General features: G+C 49.4%; 1 protein-coding gene across 1 annotated transcript in view; it reads right to left on the bottom strand.

Moving 5' to 3' along the window:
• adora2aa (adenosine A2a receptor a) overlaps positions 1 to 23,579 on the bottom strand; it is a 112,687-nt gene extending 89,108 nt beyond the window's left edge. Inside the window, exons 1-2 of the mRNA XM_060844089.1 lie at positions 23,031 to 23,579; positions 17,531 to 18,301 (exon numbers count right to left, since the gene is read on the bottom strand). Of these exons, the coding sequence (XP_060700072.1) occupies positions 17,531 to 17,877 (347 nt within the window). The 5' untranslated portion in view covers positions 17,878 to 18,301; positions 23,031 to 23,579. The remainder of the gene's footprint in view (positions 1 to 17,530; positions 18,302 to 23,030) is intronic.
• Between the last annotated feature and the right edge of the window lie 240 nt (positions 23,580 to 23,819).

Genomic DNA, 23,819 nt, shown 5'->3' with positions numbered 1-23,819 from the left:
CACCTTCCTGCTGGAGATTGCTATCCCACTATCCTGTCAGAGATTGTTTTCCCAATATCCTGCCCTGGAGATTACTATCCCAGTATCCTTCCGGAGATTGATATCACACTATCCTGCTGGAGATTGTTATCCCACTGTCCTGTCAGAGATTGTTATCCCACTATCCTGTCGGAGATTGCTATCCCACTGTCCTGGACATTGCTATCCCACTGTCCTGTCAGAGATTGCTATCCCACTGTCCTGTCGGAGATTGTTATCCCACTGTCCTGTCGGAGATTGCTATCCCACTGTCCTGTTGGATATTGAGATCCCACTGTCCTACCGGAGAGTGATATCACACTATCCTGTCAGAGATTGCTATACCACTGTCCTGTCGGAGTTTCCTATCCCAATGTTCTGCCGGAAAGGGATATCCCACTATCCTGTCGGAGATTGATATCCCACTGTCCTGCTGGAGATTGCTATCTCACTGTCTGACCGGAGATTGCTATCCCACTGTCCTGTCGGAGATTGATATCCCACTGTCCTGCCGGAGATTGCTATCCCACTATCCTGTCGGAGTTTGCTATCCCACTGTCCTCCTGGAGAGTGATACCCCACTGTCCTGCTGGAGAGTGTTATCCCACTATTCTGACAGAGATTGCTATCCTTCAGTCCTGCCGGAGAATGACGTCCCACGGAGATTGATATCCCACTCTCCTGCTGGCGATTTCTATCCTACTGTCCTCCTGGAGATTGATATCCCATTATCCTGCCGGAGATTGATATCCCACTGTCCTGTCGGAGATTGATATCCCGCTGTCCTGTCGGAGATCGCAATCCCATTGTTCTTCCGAAGAGTGATATCCCGCTGGCCTGCTGGAGACTGATGTCCCACTAACCTGTCGGAGAGTGAGATCCCACTATCCTGTTGGAGCATGCTATGCCACTGTCCTGCCGGAGCTTGCTATCCCACTGTCCTGTCAGAGAGTGAGATCCCACTATCCTGCCAGACCTTGCTATCCCACTGTCCTGCCAGAGTGTGATATCCCACTATCCTGTCGGAGATTGCTATCCCACTATCCTGCTGGAGAGTGATATCTCAGTGTCCTGTCGGAGATTGATATCCCCTTGGCCAGTCGGAGATTGCTATCCCACTATCCTGTCGGAGATTGCCATCCCAATGTCCTCCCGGATATTGATATCCCACTGCCCTCCCGGAGATTGATATCCCACTGTCCTACCGGAGATTGATATCCCGCTGTCTGTTGGAGCTCGCAATTCCATTGTCCTTCCGAAGAGTGATATCCCACTCTCCTGCCAGAGCTAGCTATCCCACTGTCCTGTCGGAGATTGATATACCCCTGGCCAGTCGGAGATGGCTATCCCACTGTCCTGCTGGAGAGTGATATCCCACTGTCCGAATGAGTTTGCTATCCCACTGTCCTGTCGGAGAGTGATATTCCACTGTCCTGTCAGAGATTGCTATCCCATTCCCTGTCGGAGATTACTATCCCACTCTCCACCCGGAGAGTGATATCCCGCTGTCCTGTCGGAGATTGATCTCTCACCTTCCTGCTGGAGATTGCTATCCCACTATCCTGTCAGAGATTGCTATCCCACTATCCTGTCGGAGATTGCTATCCCACTGTCCTGTCGGAGATTGATATCCCACTATCTTGCCGGAGATTGCCATCCCACTATCCTGTCGGAGAGTGATATCCCACTGTCCTCCCGGAGAGTGATATCCCACTGTCCTCCCGGAGATTGATATTCCACTGTCGTCCTGGGGATTGATATCCCACTGACCTACCGGACATTGCTATCCCACTGTCCTACTGGAGATTGCTATCCCACTGTCCGGTCGGAGATTGCTATCCCACTGTCCGAATGAGTTTGCTATCCCACTGTCCTGTCGGAGAGTGATATTCCACTATCCTGTCGGGGATTGCTATCCCACTGTCCTGTCGGAGAGTGATATTCCACTGTCCTGTCGGAGATTGCTATCCCACTGTCCGAATGAGTTTGCTATCCCACTGTCCTGTCGGAGATTGATATCCACCTGTCCTCCCGGAGACTGATATCCCACTGTCCTCCCAGACATTGATATCCCACTGTCCTACCAGCGAATGTTATCCCATTGTCCGGTTGGAGATTGATATCTCACCTTCCTGCTGGAGATTGCTATCCCACTATCCTGTCAGAGATTGTTTTCCCAATATCCTGCCCTGGAGATTACTATCCCAGTATCCTTCCGGAGATTGATATCACACTATCCTGCTGGAGATTGTTATCCCACTGTCCTGTCAGAGATTGTTATCCCACTGTCCTGTCGGAGATTGCTATCCCACTGTCCTGGACATTGCTATCCCACTGTCCTGTCAGAGATTGCTATCCCACTGTCCTGTCGGAGATTGTAATCCCACTGTCCTGTTGGATATTGAGATCCCACTGTCCTACCGGAGAGTGATATCACACTATCCTGTCAGAGATTGCTATACCACTGTCCTGTCGGAGTTTCCTATCCCAATGTTCAGCCGGAAAGGGATATCCCACTATCCTGTCGGAGATTGATATCCCACTGTCCTGCTGGAGATTGCTATCTCACTGTCTGACCGGAGATTGCTATCCCACTGTCCTGTCGGAGATTGATATCCCACTGTCCTGCCGGAGATTGATATCCCACTATCCTGTCGGAGTTTGCTATCCCACTGTCCTCCTGGAGAGTGTTATCCCACTATTCTGACAGAGATTGCTATCCTTCAGTCCTGCCGGAGAATGACGTCCCACGGAGATTGATATCCCACTCTCCTGCTGGCGATTTCTATCCTACTGTCCTCCTGGAGATTGATATCCCATTATCCTGCCGGAGATTGATATCCCACTGTCCTGTCGGAGATTGATATCCCACTGTCCTGTCGGAGATCGCAATCCCATTGTTCTTCTGAAGAGTGATATCCCGCTGGCCTGCTGGAGACTGATATCCCACTAACCTGTCGGAGAGTGAGATCCCACTATCCTGTTGGAGCATGCTATGCCACTGTCCTGCCGGAGCTTGCTATCCCACTGTCCTGTCAGAGAGTGAGATTCCACTATCCTGTCGGAGATTGCTATCTCACCTTCCTGCTGGAGATTGCTATCCCACTATCCTGTCGGAGATTGCTATCCCACTATCCTGCTGGAGAGTGATATCTCAGTGTCCTGTCGGAGATTGATATCCCCTTGGCCAGTCGGAGATTGCTATCCCACTATCCTGTCGGAGATTGCCATCCCAATGTCCTCCCGGATATTGATATCCCACTGCCCTCCCGGAGATTGATATCCCACTGTCCTACCGGAGATTGATATCCCGCTGTCTGTTGGAGCTCGCAATTCCATTGTCCTTCCGAAGAGTGATATCCCACTCTCCTGCCAGAGCTAGCTATCCCACTGTCCTGTCGGAGATTGATATACCCCTGGCCAGTCGGAGATGGCTATCCCACTGTCCTGCTGGAGAGTGATATCCCACTGTCCGAATGAGTTTGCTATCCCACCGTCCTGTCGGAGAGTGATATTCCACTGTCCTGTCGGAGATTGCTATCCCATTCCCTGTCGGAGATTACTATCCCACTCTCCTCCCGGAGAGTGATATCCCGCTGTCCTGTCGGAGATTGATCTCTCACCTTCCTGCTGGAGATTGCTATCCCACTATCCTGTCAGAGATTGCTATCCCATTATCCTGTCGGAGATTGCTATCTCACATTCCTGCTGGAGATTGCTATCCCACTATCCTGTCGGAGATTGCTATCCCACTGTCCTGTCGGAGATTGATATCCCACTATCTTGCCGGAGATTGCCATCCCACTATCCTGTCGGAGAGTGATATCCCACTGTCCTCCCGGAGAGTGATATCCCACTGTCCTATCGGAGATTGCTATGCCATTTCCTGCCGGAGATTACTATCCCACTGTCCTCCCGGAGATTGATATTCCACTGTCGTCCTGGGGATTGATATCCCACTGACCTACCGGACATTGCTATCCCACTGTCCTACTGGAGATTGCTATCCCACTGTCCGGACGGAGATTGCTATCCCACTATCCTGTCAGAGATTGCTATCCCACTATCCTGTCAGAGATTGCTAACTCACCTTCCTGCTGGATATTGCTATCCCACTATCCTGTCGGAGTTTGCTATCCCACTGTCCTCCTGGAGAGTGATACCCCACTGTCCTGCTGGAGAGTGTTATCCCACTATTCTGACAGAGATTGCTATCCTTCAGTCCTGCTGGAGAATGACGTCCCACGGAGATTGATATCCCACTCTCCTGCTGGCGATTTCTATCCTACTGTCCTCCTGGAGATTGATATCCCATTATCCTGCCGGAGATTGATATCCCGCTGTCCTGTCGGAGATCGCAATCCCATTGTTCTTCCGAAGAGTGATATCCCGCTGGCCTGCTGGAGACTGATATCCCACTAACCTGTCGGAGAGTGAGATCCCACTATCCTGTTGGAGCATGCTATCCCACTGTCCTGCCGGAGATTGCTATCCCACTGTCCTGTCGGAGATTGCTATCTCACCTTCCTGCTGGAGATTGCTATCCCACTATCCTCCCGGAGATTGATATCCCACTGTCCTGCCAGAGTGTGATATCCCACTGTCCTGTCGGAGATTGCTATCTCACCTTCCTGCTGGATATTGCTGTCCCACTATCCTGTTGGAGATTGCTATCCCACCATCCTGTCAGAGATTGAAATACCACTGTTCTGTCGGAGATTGCTATCCCACTGTCCTGCTGGAGATTGTTATCCCACTGTCCTACTGGAGAGTGATATCCCACCGTTCTGTCGGAGATCGCAATCCCATTGTCCTTCCGAAGAGTGATATCCTACTGTCCTGCCAGAGAGTGATATCCCACTGTCCTGTCGGAGATTGATATCACACTATCCTATCGGAGATTGCTATCCCACTGTCCGGCCGGTGATTGCTATCCCACTGTCCTACTGGAGAGTGATATCCCAATGTCCTGTCGGAGATTGCTATCTCACCTTCCTGCTGGACATTGCTATCCCACTATCCTGTTGGAGATTGCTATCCCATTGTTCTGTCGAAGATTGCTATCCCACTATCCTGTCGGAGATTGAAATCCCACTGTTCTGTCGGAGATTGCTATCCCACTATCCTGTTGGAGATTGCTATCCCATTGTCCTGCCAGAGAATGATATCCCACTGTCCTGTCGGAGATTGCTATCTCACCTTCCTGCTGGAGATTGCTATCCCATTATCCTGTCGGAGATTGCTATCCCCTTGTCCTGTCGGGGATTGCTATCTCACCTTCCTGCTGGAGATTGCTATCCCATTATCCTGTTGGAGATTGCTATCCCACTGTCCTGCCGGAGATTGCTATCCCACTATCCTGTCGGAGATTGCTATCCCATTATCCTCTCGGAGATTAATATCCCACTGTCCTGTCGGAGATTGCTATCTCACCTTCCTGCTGGAGATTGCTATCCCACTATCCTGTCAGAGATTGCTATCCCATTATCCTGTCGGAAATTGCTATCCCACTGTCCTGTCGGAGATTGCTATCTCACCTTCCTGCTGGAAATTGCTATCCCACTATCCTGTCGGAGATTAATATCCCACTGTCCTGCTGGAGATTGATATCCCACGATCCTGTTGGAGATTGCTATCCCACTGTCCTCCCGGAGAGTGATATCCCACTGTCCTGTCGGAGAGTGATATCCCACTGTCCTGTCGGAGATTGCTATCCCACTATCCTGTCGGAGATTGAAATCCCACTGTTCTGTCGGAGATTGCTATCCCACTGTCCTGTCGGAGATTGCTATCCCACTGTCCTGTCGGATATTGCTATCCCACTATCCTTCCAGAGAGTGAGATCCCACTGTCCTGTCGGAGATTGCTATGCCATTCCCTGCCGGAGATTACTATCCCACTCTCCTCCCGGAGATTGATATCCCACTGTCCTCCTGGGGATTGATATCCCACTGACCTACCGGACATTGCTATCCCACTGTCCTACTGGAGATTTCTATCCCACTGTCCTGCCGGAGTTTGCTATCCCAATATCCTGTCAGATATTGCTATCCCACTATCGTGTCGGAGATTGATATCCACCTGTCCTCTCGGAGACTGATATCCCACTGTCCTCCGGACATTGATATCCCACTGTCCTACCAGCGAATGTTATCCCATTGTCCGGTTGGAGATTGCTCTCCCACTGTCCTGCTGGAGACTGATATCCCACTGTCCTGTTGGAGAGTGATATCCTATTGTCCTGCCGGAGATTGCTATCCCGCTATCCTTCCAGAGGGTGATATCCCATTGTCCTGTTGGAGATTGCTATCCCACTATCCTGTCAGAGATTGCTATCCCACTGTCCTGTTGGAGATTGCTATCCCATTGTCCTGTCAGATATTGCTATCCCACTATCCTGTCGGAGAGTGATATCCCACTGTCCTGCCGGATTGCTATCCCATTGTCCTGCTGGAGATTGCTATCCCACTGTCCTGTCAGAGATTGCTGTCCCACTGTCCTGTTGGAGATTGCTATCGCACTGTCCTGTCGGAGATTGCTATCCCACTGTCCTGTTGGAGATTGCTATCCCACTGTCCTGTCGGAGATTGTTATCCCACTTTCCTGCCGGAGATTGCTATTCCACTGTCCTGCTGGAGATTGCTATCCCGCTGTCCTGCTATGGATGGACAGCTCTAGGCCATGGAGAGGGCTTTACTCTCTGCCCCTCTTCTGTGGTTACATCTGTGTTGGGATTCCCCCTGGCACAGTAAGAGGCCTTTTGTGATGGATGGGCACCACAAGATTGGAGAAAGGTTGTATACTTTTGTTAAGTTTAGATTTGTTGTTACCGTGCAGTACCAGGAACTGTTTACATTGTTATTGCTTTATCGTATGAGAGCAGACAGCAGGATGGGTGACAGTTGTCTGCCCCCACCTTCAGCTGGTCATGGTAGCTCCACACCTTGTGCAACAGCTGGTCCCAGCCCTCCTATAACTGACCCAGTCTGACCGCCTTCGGGATTCAGCCAACTCTCTGTCATGGCTCCTCCCATCCCCACCATCATAAACACGCGTGGTGCTGTTGTTATCCTCCGTACCTCCTCAAGCATTGTTCAACAAGTACCAATTCATTAGCCTCAGGAGGACAGTCCATACTAACCAGCAGGAGATTCCATTGCCAATGTTTAACCTGAAGCCATGAGATTTCATGGAGTCTGGAGTCACTGTTGAGGACTCCCAGGGCAACTCCGTCCCAACTGCATACCCCTGTGCTGCCACCTCTGCTGGGACTGTCCTGCTGATGGGACAGCACATATTTAGAGATGGTGATGGTGGCAATTGTAACGTATGATTCCACGTCAACCGCTCAATGACAATGATCTGTCTGGGTTTATATGAAATCAGCTATTTCAGAGGGAGGATAACGGTCAGTTACATTGCTGTGGGTGTGGAGTCACATGGAGCCAGACCAGGTGAGGATGGCAGATTTCCATCTCTGAAGGACATTAGTGAACCAGATGGGATTTAATAACAACTCAGTACTTTCATTATCACCAGGACTGAGATTAGCTTTTTATTCCAGACTAATTAATTAATTGTATTTGAATTCCACCGTGGTGCCATGTGGAATTTGAACCTTTGTCCCCAGTGTATTAGCCTGGCTCTCTCAATTCCTGGTCCAGTGATGGTCCATCCTTCACCTGAGTCTCGGCCAGGTGAGGAAAGGATCAAGGTTGCCTTCCAAGGTCAAACAGTCTGCTACCTATCAAATGGCCACTTGGACGATGTATAAGAACCAGCACCAATCACAGTCTTGTGGTTAAAGGGCTATATTTGAAATATACTCTAATAATGATTACTGAAATAAAGTCATTTGTAGAGCCCTTTGCAGAAAGTAGTGATAAATGGAAAGAGATTTGTGGAATTGGTGAATATTTTAGAAGTTCATCATTCTTCACTGTCTAACTTTCGAAGGAAGATGAGGCTGGTTCAGGAACTGCAGCTCACTTTCAGGTAATAGACCATTGATTGAAGGAGAGCGACAGGTTGTCTCATGTACACAGACAGTTGTATCGATCCAACTGTACAAATACTGGTGTTGTCACAACTTCAATTCCTGTTCAGACAGCTGTACAAATTGCCAAGTCATTTACTAAATGCCAGGAACAAGTGAACTACGAGGAGCTCAGTTGTTATGTTACAGGGGCTCAGAGAAACCACACAGGATTTACTCTGCTCTCACACCTTCAGTTATTGAGCACCTCCTGATAAACTGCAGGAGATTGAGTTTCCTCACCTATCCCCACTAGGACTCTTCAAGGAATTTATCACACAGAAAGAAAAATATAGTTTAGCACAAAATAGCAAGTACCTTGCACTGGGTCCAGTCCTGCCAAGATCTGTACTTTATCTTATCCTGCCTGGTCTATTTTAATTATCCCATTTTCCAGAGAATTTCTTGCACTCATTGTTCTACTCTCTGTTTATCTTGTGGAAGTTCAAGTAATCAGGGTATCATGCTCAAACTCTCTCTGTACAGGCGTTTCCCTCTGTATTTGGCTTTTCTATCGTCTAGTTATTTTACATCTCTGGTTAACTCTCTTTGTATATCGCACTGTCAGAATGGTTAGAACATGGCAGCTCTTTAAATGAGCAATGTGCTTAAAACCATTTCCCTGCCTTCTCTGCACAGCCCTGCACATTCCTTCTACAATTCCCTCTTAAATGTCTCAATTGAACCAGCCTCCTCTACTCCAACAATGCATTCTAGATCAGAAGCACCCATGTTATCAAATCATTTTCCTGTTCTTTTTTCTCATCACCTTCAATCAGTGTTCTCTGGTTCTCAATCCTTCCACCAACAGCAACAGTCTTTCCCTATCTTATTCTGTACAGGTTGGACATTTCAAACTGTTCCAAGGAGAAGTAGACCTTCCAACTTAGTTAGTTGGCTGAAATCCCTCATCGCCAGAACTACTCTCATGAATCTTTTTTTACATTCCCTTCCAATGCCCTCACATCCTTCCTAAAACTCAGCGTTCCGCAATAATCTCATGTCTTATGTTATTAATCTAACCTCCTTGCTCCTGTTCTCTCTACCTTATGAGTACGGCTTAGGATACTTTCCATTTTATGAACTGAACTCTCAACCTGTCCAGGCATCTCACACACATACATACACACACACATACACACATTTCAAAGTTTGGGAGAAGATTTGTAGCTCGGGTGCTAGTTGTTGTGGTTCTGTTCGCCGAGCAGTCCCAGCAAAACCAATGTAGTGTACAAAATCCCATGCAAGGACTGCACAAAACACTACATAGGACAAACAGGAAGACAGCTAACGACCCGCATCCATGAACACCAACTAGTCACGAAACGACACGACCAGCTATCCTTAGTAGCCACACACTCAGATGACAAGCAACATGAATTCGACTGGGACAACACTACTATTATAGGGCAAGCCAAACAGAGAACAGCCAGGGAATTCCGAGAGGCATGGCATTCATCCACAGATTCAATCAATCAGCACATCGACCTGCACCCAATATACAGGCCACTGCAGCGGACAGCAACTGACAACCGGAAGCGGCAGAGACAAATCACTATAAATGCCGGAGGAAACATCACAGAAGCGCTTCACAGGAGGCTCCCAAGCACTGAGGATGTCACATAGACAGGGGACGAAACGTCTGCAACACAGATTCCCAGCTCGGCGAACAGAACCACAACATACACACATTTTGCAGACCCTTCCCTCTCTATTTACATTTTAACATTAGCATTTGGTAAAAAAAAAGGAAGCAGTTTGAGGTTCCTAACTTTTCGCAGGAGAGATGAATCACCTGACCTGGATAAAATGTGTCTTAGGATTCCTGAAGAAGGGCTCATGCCCAAAACGTCGATTCTCCTGCTCCTTGGATACTGCCTGACCTGCTGCGCTTTTCCAGCAACACATTTTCAGCTAAAATGTGTCTTACACTGTTTGTGGGAAACAAGGGAGGAAGAGGCTCTCATTTGGGAGGGGCAATTTTGAGTTAATGACATGGTTCAAAGGCATGTGCAGAGATAGAGTAACCTGGGCATTCATACACTGCAATCTCTGAAGGTGACAAGACATGTTGAAGGTGAGTTTCATGAATACCGACACTAAGCACAAAAGCAGTGAAAGTTACTGATCCTGTAGTAAGCTCTGGGGAGGTGACAGGGAGAGAACTCTGCTTTCGGGTGTGTGGTCACCACACTTCAGGAAGGATGTGAGGGTGCAGTCCTTGACTGGGTGCAGAAGAGATTGAACAGAATGGTTCCAGGAATGAGGGATTTTAGTTGCAAGGTGAGGTTAGAGAAGCTGGGGTTATTTTGTTTGGAGCAACTAAAGTGTGAGGGAAGATTTGATAGAAATACAGAATGATGTTCGGTTTGAATAAATTATACAAAGGAAACTTCACAGTAGCCTCACAGTATAGAGGCGAGAGGAAGCGGTATTAAGGCTTGGCCAGAGATACAAGGGAAACGAGAGGATGCTATCTTCATGCAGTGAGGATAATGACTTGGAGCTCAATGCCAGTGAAGGTGGCAGAACGAGCCAAGCAATTTCAAAAGGAAATTTGATGAGTTATGTGAGGAAATTAGCCTCGGGCCTATAGAGAGGAGTGGGATCGATTGGACTGCTTCAGAGAGAGTCATCATCGACCTAAAGGGCTGATTGGCCTCTTTTTGTGCTCATTATAAATCTCAGCTTCTCCAACCCCATCTTACAACTAAAATCCCTCATTCCTGGAACCATTCTGTTCAATCTCTTCTGCACCCAGTCAAGGACTGCACCCTCACATCCTTCCTGAAGTGTGGTGACCACACTCCCGAAACCAGAGCTCTCTCCCTGTCACCTCCCCACAGCTTACTAGAGGATCAGTATACAGCAGCGCCTCGACATACGAACAACCCTGTTCACGAACAAATCGGTTTACGAACAGGATTGTACATAAAATGTTGCTTCGTCCGTACGAAATTCAAGGTACGAACGCAAAAAGCCCGTGTGCGACCACGTGGTTTCATTGTTCTGCTTTGCTCCGCGCGCTTTGAACGCAAAAGCTCTCGGGCCCCGCATGATCTCATTCAGTTCGCCTTTGGCGTGCACGCTGTGAACATCGTTAGTTGCTACGTCCAAGCATTCTTACGCTTTTTTTTGTTTTTTGCATTAAATTAGCTCTCATTATGGCTCCCAAGACAGTGAAAAGTGGTAGTGATAGTGGTGTTAAGAAGCCTAAATGTATTACTGTGGAAATGAAGAAGGAAATAATAGCTAAACACGAGAATGGTGCTCGCGTATCTGATCTCGCTAAGCAGTACGACGTGGTGAAACGGATCAATTGGAATTACATTAATTCAAACGGGAAAAATTGATTCAGTTCGCGAACTTTTCGGTTTGCGAACTGGGTCCCGGAACGGATTAAGTTCGTAAGTCGAGGCACAACGGTACTTTCACTGCTTTTGTACTTAGTGCCAGTGTTCATGAAACTCTTCTAATATAGGGGCTGAATCATGTCCTCAGGCCCATTCTGCTATTCATTAAAATCAACATAGAAACCTGAAAATGATCTATTCAACCCAACTCTGTCTCCTGTCAGCCAGTCCTCTATCCATGTTCATGTATCACACCCAATGCCATGGGCTCTTACCTTGTGTAATACCCTTATAAATGGAACCTTATTGAATGCCTTTTTGAAATGTCAGCATACCACATCTAACCATTCCAATTAGAAGGAGGAAGTGAGGTCTGCAGATGCTGGAGATCAGAGCTGAAAATGTGTTGCTGGAAAAGCGCAGCAGGTCAGGCAACATCCAAGGAACAGGAAACTCGACGTTTCAGGCATAAGCCCTTCATCAGGGCTTATGCCCAAAACGTCGAGTTTCCTGTTCCTTGGATGCTGCCTGACCTGCTGCGCTTTTCCAGCAACACATTTTCAATTCCAATTATAAACCAAGCAAGAACAATTATAAATTTGTCAAACATGATTTTCTCTTTCATAAAACAATCTCTACTGTACTTGATTGCATTATGATTTTCTAAATGTCCTGCTATAATCAACTTTACAATAGATTCCAGCATATTCACAATAACAGATGCTAGGATAACTGGTTTAACGTTTCCTACTTTCTGTCTCTCTCTTTTCCTGAATATGTTTCCAGTTTTCCAATCTACTTGGATTTTTCCAGAATCTCAGCAATTTTGGAAGATGATAACGAAAGCATCCATTACCTCTGCAGCCACTTGCACTAAGACCCTAGGATGCAGGCCATCTGGTGCCAGTGACCTGACAGCTTCTCCTTCCATTGGTTTTCCTGACTCCTTTACTCCAGCACTCAAGATTATATGAGGTTCCTTGCTTGCTCTTGACCCTTGCTACTCTTTTGTCCCTGGGATGTTTTCTGTGTGAAGATAGATACTATGTTCTGTTCAGCATTCAGGATCACACAGTTAGCAACCAGAGCTTTAACAGAGTTCATTGAGAACACTGCAGAAACTCCAATTATAATCTCCCCAGTAGCCTAGGTTCAGAAACCACAGCGTTAGATTGGAAAATTGCACATATCACTCTTCTAAGAAAGGTGAGAGATAGAAACTAGAGAATGATCGAGCTGTTAGCTTCAATTGGAAAATTACTGGAGTCTGAACACTTTCGCATTTTTTGCTGGTCAGCAAGTTAGCATGGATTTGTTCAGGGTAAGTCATATCTGACAAATGGTTATGTTTTTTGAAGAGATAACTGAAGTGCTGCATGGGAAAAGGTGTGCTTGAAATTATATAAACTTTCAGAAGACTTTAGATATATTTCTCATAAAGACACTGTTTAGATATATTCCTCATAAAGACACCGTTTAGCGAACAATGAAGATAAAGGGATTGAAGGGGATTTGGCCGAACATCATGAGACACAGAACAGGAATGGCCAGGCACTCTCGTTATCATCTTGTGGCTAGTGGTGGCCTGCAAGGATCTGTGTTGGGATCTTAACTATTGACCATGTTATGAACAATTTAGATGACGGGACATAAAAACTATAATCCAAATTCACCATAGACAGTTTTGTAAGTATAGTGGGTGGGAGTATAGTCATTGTAATGAGGTAAACCAGCTGGGCCTCATAGAATATGAGTTCCCTGATTGGGGCTGTTAATTTGGTCCTATCAGGGAGTCCTGGCTGACAGACATAAAGGATGACTGACAGAGATACTGATTTTCTGGTCCCCAAGTTTGTATTACGTAGTACTACGGTCAAGGACGATTTAAGTGTAAATGAAGGGTGACTTGCTGGCCTCTGTGGAGTTATTTCATAAAGCATAACATTACAAAGAAATACTGACAGATTACGATAATCGGTGAATGTGGATCTCAATGTGAATGAGCAAACAGGTTTCAATATAAGCAAATGCAAGGTCACCGTTTTAGAACTGAAAAGGACAGGACAGAATATTTTGAAATGATGGGAGGTTATTAACAGCACAGGTCCAAAGGCACTTATTAAACTATCGTGAATGAATGCAGAAAATGATCAGAATGACAAATGGAATGCTGGCTTATATTGAGAAGACTAGAATACAAGGGGTTAGAAGTGATGCCTTGAGTGTAAACAGCCCTGGTTAGACTATACCTGTTGTCACTGTGAGCTGTACTAGGTACTAAATTTAGATCTCATTTTGACAGATTTCTGTTCCCTAAATGTATAAATGGACATGGAGTAAAAACAGGTATGTGGACTTTGGTTATATATCAGTTGCGATCTCATTCAGTGGAGGAACTGGCTCAAGGGGCAACACGTGGAATGGACTACATGTTGCTACTTTAGTCTCTCTATCTACCAACCAAGTGTATTGCAGAGTCTGAGTCAGTATTGTACGTGTTTGGACATGGAGTGGACGGCCATTTCCTGTCAGGCTCCCCAGGGCAGCTGCAGTTGCTGGATATTTGTTAGTGGGTAACAGTGTAAATGACTCAGTGTCAACACAAGGGAGACTCAGTGGGCATTACTGTCAATTATTCACCATCCGATCTCTATTTCCCACAACACCGTGTCCAATCCATCCTCATCGGGACCTTTCTGTGCATGACAGGCAAAAGCAGCACACTGTTTCAACCCTCCTCACCCTCGTACACTCGCTTCCCCCACCACACACTGGACCCACACCACCCTCGTACACTCGCCTCCTCCACCACACACTGGACCCACACCACCCTCCTACACTCGCCTCCTCCACCACACACTGGACCCACACCACCCTCGTACACTCGCCTCCTCCACCACACACTGGACCCACACCACCCTCCTACACACGCCTCCTCCACCACACACTGGACCCACACCACCCTCCTACACTCGCCTCCTCCACCACACACTGGACCCACACCACCCTCCTACACTCGCCTCCTCCACCACACACTGGACCCACACCACCCTCCTACACTCGCCTCCTCCACCACACACTGGACCCACACCACCCTCCTACACTCGCCTCCTCCACCACACACTGGACCCACACCACCCTCCTACACTCGCCTCCTCCACCACACACTGGACCCACACCACCCTCGTACACACGCTTCCCCCACCACACACTGGACCCACACCACCCTCCTACACTCGCCTCCTCCACCACACACTGGACCCACACCACCCTCCTACACACGCCTCCTCCACCACACACTGGACCCACACCACCCTCGTACACTCGCCTCCTCCACCACACACTGGACCCACACCACCCTCGTACACTCGCCTCCCCCACCACACACTGGACCCACACCACCCTCGTACACTCGCCTCCTCCACCACACACTGGACCCACACCACCCTCCTACACACGCTTCCCCCACTACACACTGGACCCTCCACACCCTCCCTCACTTGCTTCCTCCATCACACACTGGACCCTCCTCACCCTCCTACACACGCTTCCCCCACCACACACTGGACCCTCCACACCCTCCCTCACTTGCTTCCTCCATCACACACTGGACCCTCCTCACCCTCCTACACTCACTTCCTCCCACACACACTGGACCCTCCTCACCCTCCTACACTCGCTTCCTCCATCACACACTGGACCCTCCTCACCCTCCTACACTCGCTTCCTCCATCACACACTGGACCATCCTCACCCTCCTACACTCGCTTCCTCCATCACACACTGGATCCTCCTCACCCACCTACACTCACTTCCTCCCACACACACTGGACCCTCCTCACCCTCCTACACTCGCTTCCTCCATCACACACTGGACCCTCCTCACCCTCCTACACTCGCTTCCTCCATCACACACTGGACCCTCCTCACCCTCCTACACTCGCTTCCTCCATCACACACTGGACCATCCTCACCCTCCTACACTCGCTTCCTCCATCACACACTGGATCCTCCTCACCCACCTACACTCACTTCCTCCCACACACACTGGACCCTCCTCACCCTCCTACACTCGCTTCCTCCATCACACACTGGACCCTCCTCACCCTCCTACACTCGCTTCCTCCATCACACACTGGACCATCCTCACCCTCCTACACTCGCTTCCTCCATCACACACTGGATCCTCCTCACCCACCTACCCTCACTTCCTCTCTCACACACACACAGGACCCTCCACACTCACCCTCACTCACTTCCTCCCCCACACACAGGACCCTCCACACCCTCCCTCATTCACTTCCTCCCACACACACTGGACCCTCCACACCCTCCCTCACTCAATTCCTCCCACACACACTGGACCCTCCACACCCTCCTACACTCGCTTCCTCCATCACACACTGGACCCTCCTCACCCTCCTACACTCGCTTCCTCCATCACACACTGGACCCTCCCACACTCACTTCCTCTCACACACACAGGACCCTCCACACCCTCCCTCACTCACATCCACCCACACACACTGGACCCTCCACACCCTCCCTCACTCACTTCCTCCCACACACACTGGACCCTCCACACCCTCCCTCACTCACTTCCTCTCACACACACACAGGACCCTCCACACCCTCCCTCACTCACATCCACCCACACACACTGGACCCTCCTCACCCTCCCTCACTCACTTCCCCCATCACACACTGGACCATCCTCACCCTCCTACACTTGCCTACTCCATCACACACTGGATCCTCCTCACCCACCTACCCTCACTTCCTCTCACACACACACACACAGGACCCTCCACACTCACCCTCACTCACTTCCTCTCACACACACACACAGGACCCTCCACACTCACCCTCACTCACTTCCTCCCCCACACACAGGGCCCTACACACCCTCCCTCACTCAATTCCTCCCACACACACTGGACCCTCCACACCCTCCTACACTCGCTTCCACCATCACACACTGGATCCTCCACACCCTCCCTCACTCACTTCCTCCCACACACACTGGATCCTCCACACCCTCCCTCACTCACTTCCTCCCACACACTGGATCCTCCACCCCCTCCCTCACTCACTTCCTCCCCCACACACTGGACCCTCCACACCCTCCCTCACTCACTTCCTCCCACACACACAGGACCCTCCACACCCTCCCTCACTCACTTCCTCCCACACACACTGGACCCTCCACACCCTCCCTCACTCACTTCCTCCCACACACACTGGATCCTCCACACCCTCCCTCACTCCACCCTCACAAACTGGAATGTCCATAACCTCCCTTACTTATTCCTTCACACTTTCCACATTCACCCTCCTTTACTGTCAAAGCCTCCTCACCCTCCCTCTATCACAAACTGGACACACATCTTCCTTTCCTCACAGACTGGCCCCTCCCTCACAAACTGGATCCTTTCTCCCTTGTAAATTGGACCTACACCTCCCTCGTTCACAAACAAGATCCTCCTCACCCTCCTTCCTCCCTCCCTCATAAACTAGACCCTCCTCACTCTCTGCTCTTTCACAAACTGGACCCTCACCTTGTATCATCACAACCCAGACCCCTCTCACCATCACTCTTCCCTCACAAACTAGACCCTCCTTGATCCCTCCCTCACAAACTGAATCTTTTCATTCTTCCTCCCTCGCAAACACAACTTCATTCATCTTTTATGCATTTTAGAAAATTATTAATTTAGCTTTTTTAAAGAGAGGAAAATAAACCTAGAAGTAATCTGAATAAAACCTTTGTAGGCTTCCTGAGATTATGGGCTTTGGTTTTGTTATTACTGCTGAAGGATTTTGTGTGTCAGTGTGAGCCTCAAACAACTAGGATTTAGGGCCAGTGCTCAGCTCTTCCTCAATACCACAGGAACAATGTGTCAGGAGGATGTCACTGCTCCAAACTCATCTTACACCGGAGCCCTCACAGATTGAGACTGGGATGACTGAATTCAGAATTGAGCAAAGATAATTCCCGAGTCATTGTGTCAACCAATTTCCCCTTTCTCCAGAGATACCAATTTTCAGGTCCCCCTCCAGTTGGTAGTGAGGGTTATCAATCAAACATTACCCCATACAGAGAGATGTTGGTGATCCTTCTTACCTCAGTGGGATTTTGATGCAAATGTACCGGTCAATGGCGATGGCCAGCAGGCTGAAGATGGAGCTCTGAGTTAATACTAACACAAAACAGGCGATGAAGAGGCAGCCATAGAAAAGGGAGCAGAAACCAGTGCTGATGGTGATGGCAAAGGGAATGGCCAGTACCCCGACAGCAATGTCTGCCACAGCCAAGGACACCACAAAGAAGTTTGTGACGTTTTGCAAGTTGCTGTTTAGGTAGACGGCCCAACACACCAGGACATTCCCCAGTACAGCTAAGACTGCGATGACAAGCTCAAACACTATGTAGGTCACAATCTCCAAACTTTGCCTCCCAGTTGTTAGCATGATGGAGTGGGCAAGATGTGCTGTGGCGAAACACCGGGCATATCGGCAACTCAGAACCAGTCACCTCCTGCCAACCAGAAACAGCTTCGGTACAGCCCAAGTTAAGAGATGAAAGCTAGGGGGATGGGTGAGTTCCACCGATATTAACTTCCGTTCCCCCACTCCCACACACATTTGCAACTTCCTTTTCTGAGGTCTTTACAACTTTTTCATTCCTCCAGATCAAACTGATGAAACGTCTCACTGAAACTCAGCGGTGGCTGTTATCTCAACAGTGGTATTTCTCCATCACACCCAGGTTCGGCTTTCTGAGAGAGGCTGGCACCTTCAGTTCATTATCTGCTGTCTCTTCAGATTATCTGTCATTGGCACCCAGGTCCACCGCCTCACCGTGATCAGCCTTTCAGCACTGTGTGTCTTGGCACTGCAATAGTTAAACACATAATATTACTGCATGGAAGATCCATGCAAAACATCAGTGTGACCAGCCTGTTGCTGCTACTGATCTGAAACAGCTGGAAAGACACAGAGGTGTCCTCATCTCCAGACAGTCCCATTTGTAACGTTTTCATACAGACAGTGGAGTATACAGAGAATCCCTACATTGGCCTATCGAGTCCACACCAACCCTGTAAACAGCATCCCATTCAGACCCACCCCACCCAATTCTATTGCTGTCGTTCCATATTTTCCACAACTAACCCGCATAGCCTGTACATCCCGAGATACTACAAGGCATGGCCAATCCACCGAACCTGCACACCGTGACACTGAGCACCCAGAGGCTGCCCTCACTGACACGGGGAGAACGTGCAAACTCAACATAGACAGTTGCCTGAGGCTGGAATCAACCCCAGGTCCCTGGTACTGGGAGACAGCAGTACTAACCACTGAGTTACCAGGCCAACCCTAAGGAACAAGTTGCCAGAGGAAGTGGCAGAGATGGGTACAATTACAGCATTTAAAAGACATTTAGATAGGTATGTGGATATAAAAGATTTAGAGGGATATGCAAACAGAATTGGTTCAGGTAAGGAAATCAGGTCGGCATGGACAAGTTGGGCTGAAGGGCTTGTACATTGTATGACTCTAAGCACGGGATGGGCTGAATGGCCTCTTTCTGTGTCAGTAGAATTTTAATCAGAGTCAAACAGATTGAATTAATGATCAATAAGGAATGGATGAGATCCTCCTCCCTGTGTAAAACTAAAATGCCACAGATGTTGAAATAAGAACCCAAGAGTCTGGTATGCAGATGGTCTAATGCTGTCTGTGGATCGGGGGACAGAGTTAATGTTTCACCCTCTGGCCAGTTACTAGAATTTCATCACGAACAGTCACAACCCGAGACGTTAACAGTGTCTTTCTCTCTCCCTCCCTCCTTCCTATTATCCAGAGACACTGTCTGACCTGCTGACGACCTCTAGGGTTTACATCTTGTGGCTTGTTGTTGCTGTGCCCTCCCCCAGCCTCGCTGTGACCCCTGGACTCTGAACTGATCCCAACTGTCCCTCGTGTCTCCTCCCTATTCCTTCATGAGTTTTAGATCCCCATCTGCCCGTCTAAGCTGAGACCCTCCAATATCCCACACCCATTGATAGCCCCAGACCCTCTAATACACCAGACCCTCTAATACCCCAGACCCTCTAATACACCAGACCCACAATAACCCAGACCCTCTAATACCCCAGACCCTCAATACCCCAGACCCTCTAATACACCAGACCCTCAATACCCCAGACCCTCTAATACACCAGACCCTCAATACCCCAGACCCTCAATACCCCATACCCTCTAATACCCCAGACTCTCTAATACCCCAGACCCTCTAATACCCCAGACCCTCTAATACACCAGACCCTCAATACCCCAGACCCTCATTACCCCAGACCCTCTAATACACCAGACCCTCTAATACCCCATACCCTCTAATACCCCAGACCCTCTAATACCCCAGACTCTCGAATACACCAGACCCTCTAATACCCCAGACCCTCAATACCCCAGACCCTCATTACACCAGACCCTCTAATACACCAGACCCTCTAATACACCAGACCCTCTAATACCCCAGACCCTCTAATACCCCAGATCCTCTAATACCCCAGACCCTCTAATACACCAGACCCTCTAATACCCCAGACCCTCTAATACACCAGACCCTCAATACCCCATACCCTCTAATACCCCAGACCCTCAATACCCCAGACCCTCTAATACCCCATACCCTCTAATTCCCCAGACCCTCTAATACCCCAGACTCTCTAATACCCCAGACCCTCTAATACCCCAGACCCTCAATACCCCAGACCCTCTAATACACCAGACCCTCTAATACCCCAGACCCTCTAATACTCCATACCCTCTAATACCCCAGACCCTCTAATACCCCAGACCCTCTAATACACCAGACCCTCTAATACCCCATACCCTCTAATTCCCCAGACCCTCTAATACCCCAGACTCTCTAATACCCCAGACCCTCTAATACCCCAGACCCTCTAATACACCAGACCCTCAATACCCCATACCCTCTAATACCCCAGACCCTCATACCCCAGACCCTCTAATACTCCATACCCTAATACCCCAGACCCTCTAATACCCCAGACCCTCAATACCCCAGACCCTCTAATACACCAGACCCTCTAATACTCCATACCCTCTAATACCCCAGACCCTCAATACCCCAGACCCTCTAATACACCAGACCCTCTAATACCCCAGACCCTCTAATACCCCAGACCCTCTAATACCCCAGACTCTCTAATACCCCAGACCCTCTAATACCCCAGACCCTCTAATACCCCCGACTCTCTAATACCCCAGACTCTCTAATACCCCAGACCCTCTAATACCCCAGACCCTCAATACCCCAGACCCTCTAATACACCAGACCCTCTAATACCCCAGACCCTCTAATACCCCAGACCCTCTAATACCCCAGACTCTCTAATACCCCAGACCCTCTAATACCCCAGACCCTCTAATACCCCCGACTCTCTAATACCCCAGACTCTCTAATACCCCAGACCCTCTAATACACCAGACCCTCAATACCCCATACCCTCTAATACCCCAGACCCTCATACCCCAGACCCTCTAATACTCCATACCCTAATACCCCAGACCCTCTAATACCCCAGACCCTCAATACCCCAGACCCTCTAATACACCAGACCCTCTAATACTCCATACCCTCTAATACCCCAGACCCTCAATACCCCAGACCCTCTAATACACCAGACCCTCTAATACCCCAGACCCTCTAATACCCCAGACCCTCTAATACCCCAGACTCTCTAATACCCCAGACCCTCTAATACCCCAGACCCTCTAATACCCCCGACTCTCTAATACCCCAGACTCTCTAATACCCCAGACCCTCTAATACCCCAGACCCTCAATACCCCAGACCCTCTAATACACCAGACCCTCTAATACCCCAGACCCTCTAATACCCCAGACCCTCTAATACCCCAGACTCTCTAATACCCCAGACCCTCTAATACCCCAGACCCTCTAATACCCCCGACTCTCTAATACCCCAGACTCTCTAATACCCCAGACCCTCTAATACCCCAGACCCTCAATACCCCAGACCCTCTAATACACCAGACCCTCTAATACCCCAGACCCTCTAATACTCCATACCCTCTAATACGCCAGACCCTCTAATACCCCAGACCCTCAATACCCCAGACCCTCTAATACACCAGACCCTCTAATACCCCAGACCCTCTAATACTCCATACCCTCTAATACCCCAGACCCTCTAATACACCAGACCCTCTAATACCCCATACCCTCTAATTCCCCAGACCCTCTAATACCCCAGACTGTCTAATACCCCAGACCCTCTAATACCCCAGACCCTCTAATACACCAGACCCTCAATACCCCATACCCTCTAATACCCCAGACCCTCAATACCCCAGACCCTCTAATACTCCATACCCTCTAATACCCCAGACCCTCAATACCCCAGACCCTCTAATACACCAGACCCTCTAATACTCCATACCCTCTAATACCCCAGACCCTCAATACCCCAGACCCTCTAATACACCAGACCCTCTAATACCCCAGACCCTCTAATACCCCAGACCCTCTAATACCCCCGACTCTCTAATACCCCAGACCCTCTAATACCCCAGACCCTCTAATACCCCCGACTCTCTAATACCCCAGACCCTCTAATACCCCAGACCCTCTAATACCCCAGACACTCTAATACACCAGACCCTCAATACCCCAGACCCGCAATACTCCAGACCCTCTAATACCCCAGACCCTCAAATACTCCAGACCCACTAATACTCCAGACCCTCAATACCCCAGACCCGCAATACCCCAGACCCTCTAATACCCCAGACCCTCTAATACCCCAGACCCTCTAATACACCAGACCCTCTAATACCCCATACCCTCTAATTCCCCAGACCCTCTAATACCCCAGACTGTCTAATACCCCAGACCCTCTAATACCCCAGACCCTCTAATACACCAGACCCTCAATACCCCATACCCTCTAATACCCCAGACCCTCAATACCCCAGACCCTCTAATACTCCATACCCTCTAATACCCCAGACCCTCAATACCCCAGACCCTCTAATACACCAGACCCTCTAATACACCAGACCCTCTAATACTCCATACCCTCTAATACCCCAGACCCTCAATACCCCAGACCCTCTAATACACCAGACCCTCTAATACCCCAGACCCTCTAATACCCCAGACCCTCTAATACCCCCGACTCTCTAATACCCCAGACCCTCTAATACCCCAGACCCTCTAATACCCCCGACTCTCTAATACCCCAGACCCTCTAATACCCCAGACCCTCTAATACCCCAGACACTCTAATACACCAGACCCTCAATACCCCAGACCCGCAATACTCCAGACCCTCTAATACCCCAGACCCTCAAATACTCCAGACCCACTAATACTCCAGACCCTCAATACCCCAGACCCGCAATACCCCAGACCCTCTAATACCCCAGACCCTCTAATACCCCAGACCCTCAAATACTCCAGACCCTCAAATACCCAGACCCTTTAATGACTCCAGCAGCTATAGCGATCCTTCAGTCCTGCCCCATTTTAACTCAGAGTCATACCCCACATGGATAAGGCAGTTTTACCTCCTGGAGGAGTCCCGCTCCAAGTCGCCCGATAATGTCAGTAAATCCCGAGGAGAGCGGAGCTCGGGAAAAATCCCCAAGGAGCGGAGCCGGGAGAGAGCGGGGCAGCGTCCAGCAAGTCCAGTGTCCGGAGCTCAGTGTCCGGAGCTCAGTGTCCGGAGCCCAGTGTCCGGAGCCCAGTTCCCAGTGTCCGGAGCCCAGTGTCCAGTGTCCGGAGCCCAGTGCCCAGTGTCCGGAGCCCAGTTCCCAGTGTCCGGAGCCCAGTGTCCGGAGCCCAGTGCCCAGTGTCCGGAGCCCAGTGCCCAGTGTCCGGAGCATTCGCCAGCCTCACATTGACGGTGTGTTTCTCTCCTTCTGGAGAACTTCCCTCTCCCTGACTTCTCCCTGTTACTGATTCTCCCCTGTATCTCTCTACTTCCCAGCTCTCCGCCCCCCGTTTCTCTCTCACTGTCTGTTAGATTTTCTCTCTCTCTCCTTTTCTCCCGTATCTCTGGTTCTCTCTCTCTCTCTCTCCCGATGTTTCTCTCTCCCACTACGTTTATCTCTCTCTGTCTGTCTGTCTGGTTTTGTTGAAGAGTCTAGTTCCTTCACTTCACACCAGCAGCAGGGACAGGGCTGTGGATCTGCCTGGAGCCCATCACATACTGTCATCATGCGGTGTGTTCCTGCTCCAAGCCCGCCCCGCCCCACTACTCCCGCCCGCCCTCCCTCCGTCTGACCCCACTCCCCTCCCTGTGTGTGCCCCCACTCCCCTCCCTCCCTCTGTCTGACCCCACTCCCCTCCCTCCC

The sequence above is a fragment of the Hemiscyllium ocellatum genome, chromosome 24 (assembly GCF_020745735.1).
Source record: "Hemiscyllium ocellatum isolate sHemOce1 chromosome 24, sHemOce1.pat.X.cur, whole genome shotgun sequence".
NCBI lineage: Eukaryota > Metazoa > Chordata > Chondrichthyes > Orectolobiformes > Hemiscylliidae > Hemiscyllium > Hemiscyllium ocellatum.
The sequence above is the reverse complement of the archived record's forward strand: the minus strand, read 5'-3'. Positions and strand labels throughout refer to the sequence as shown.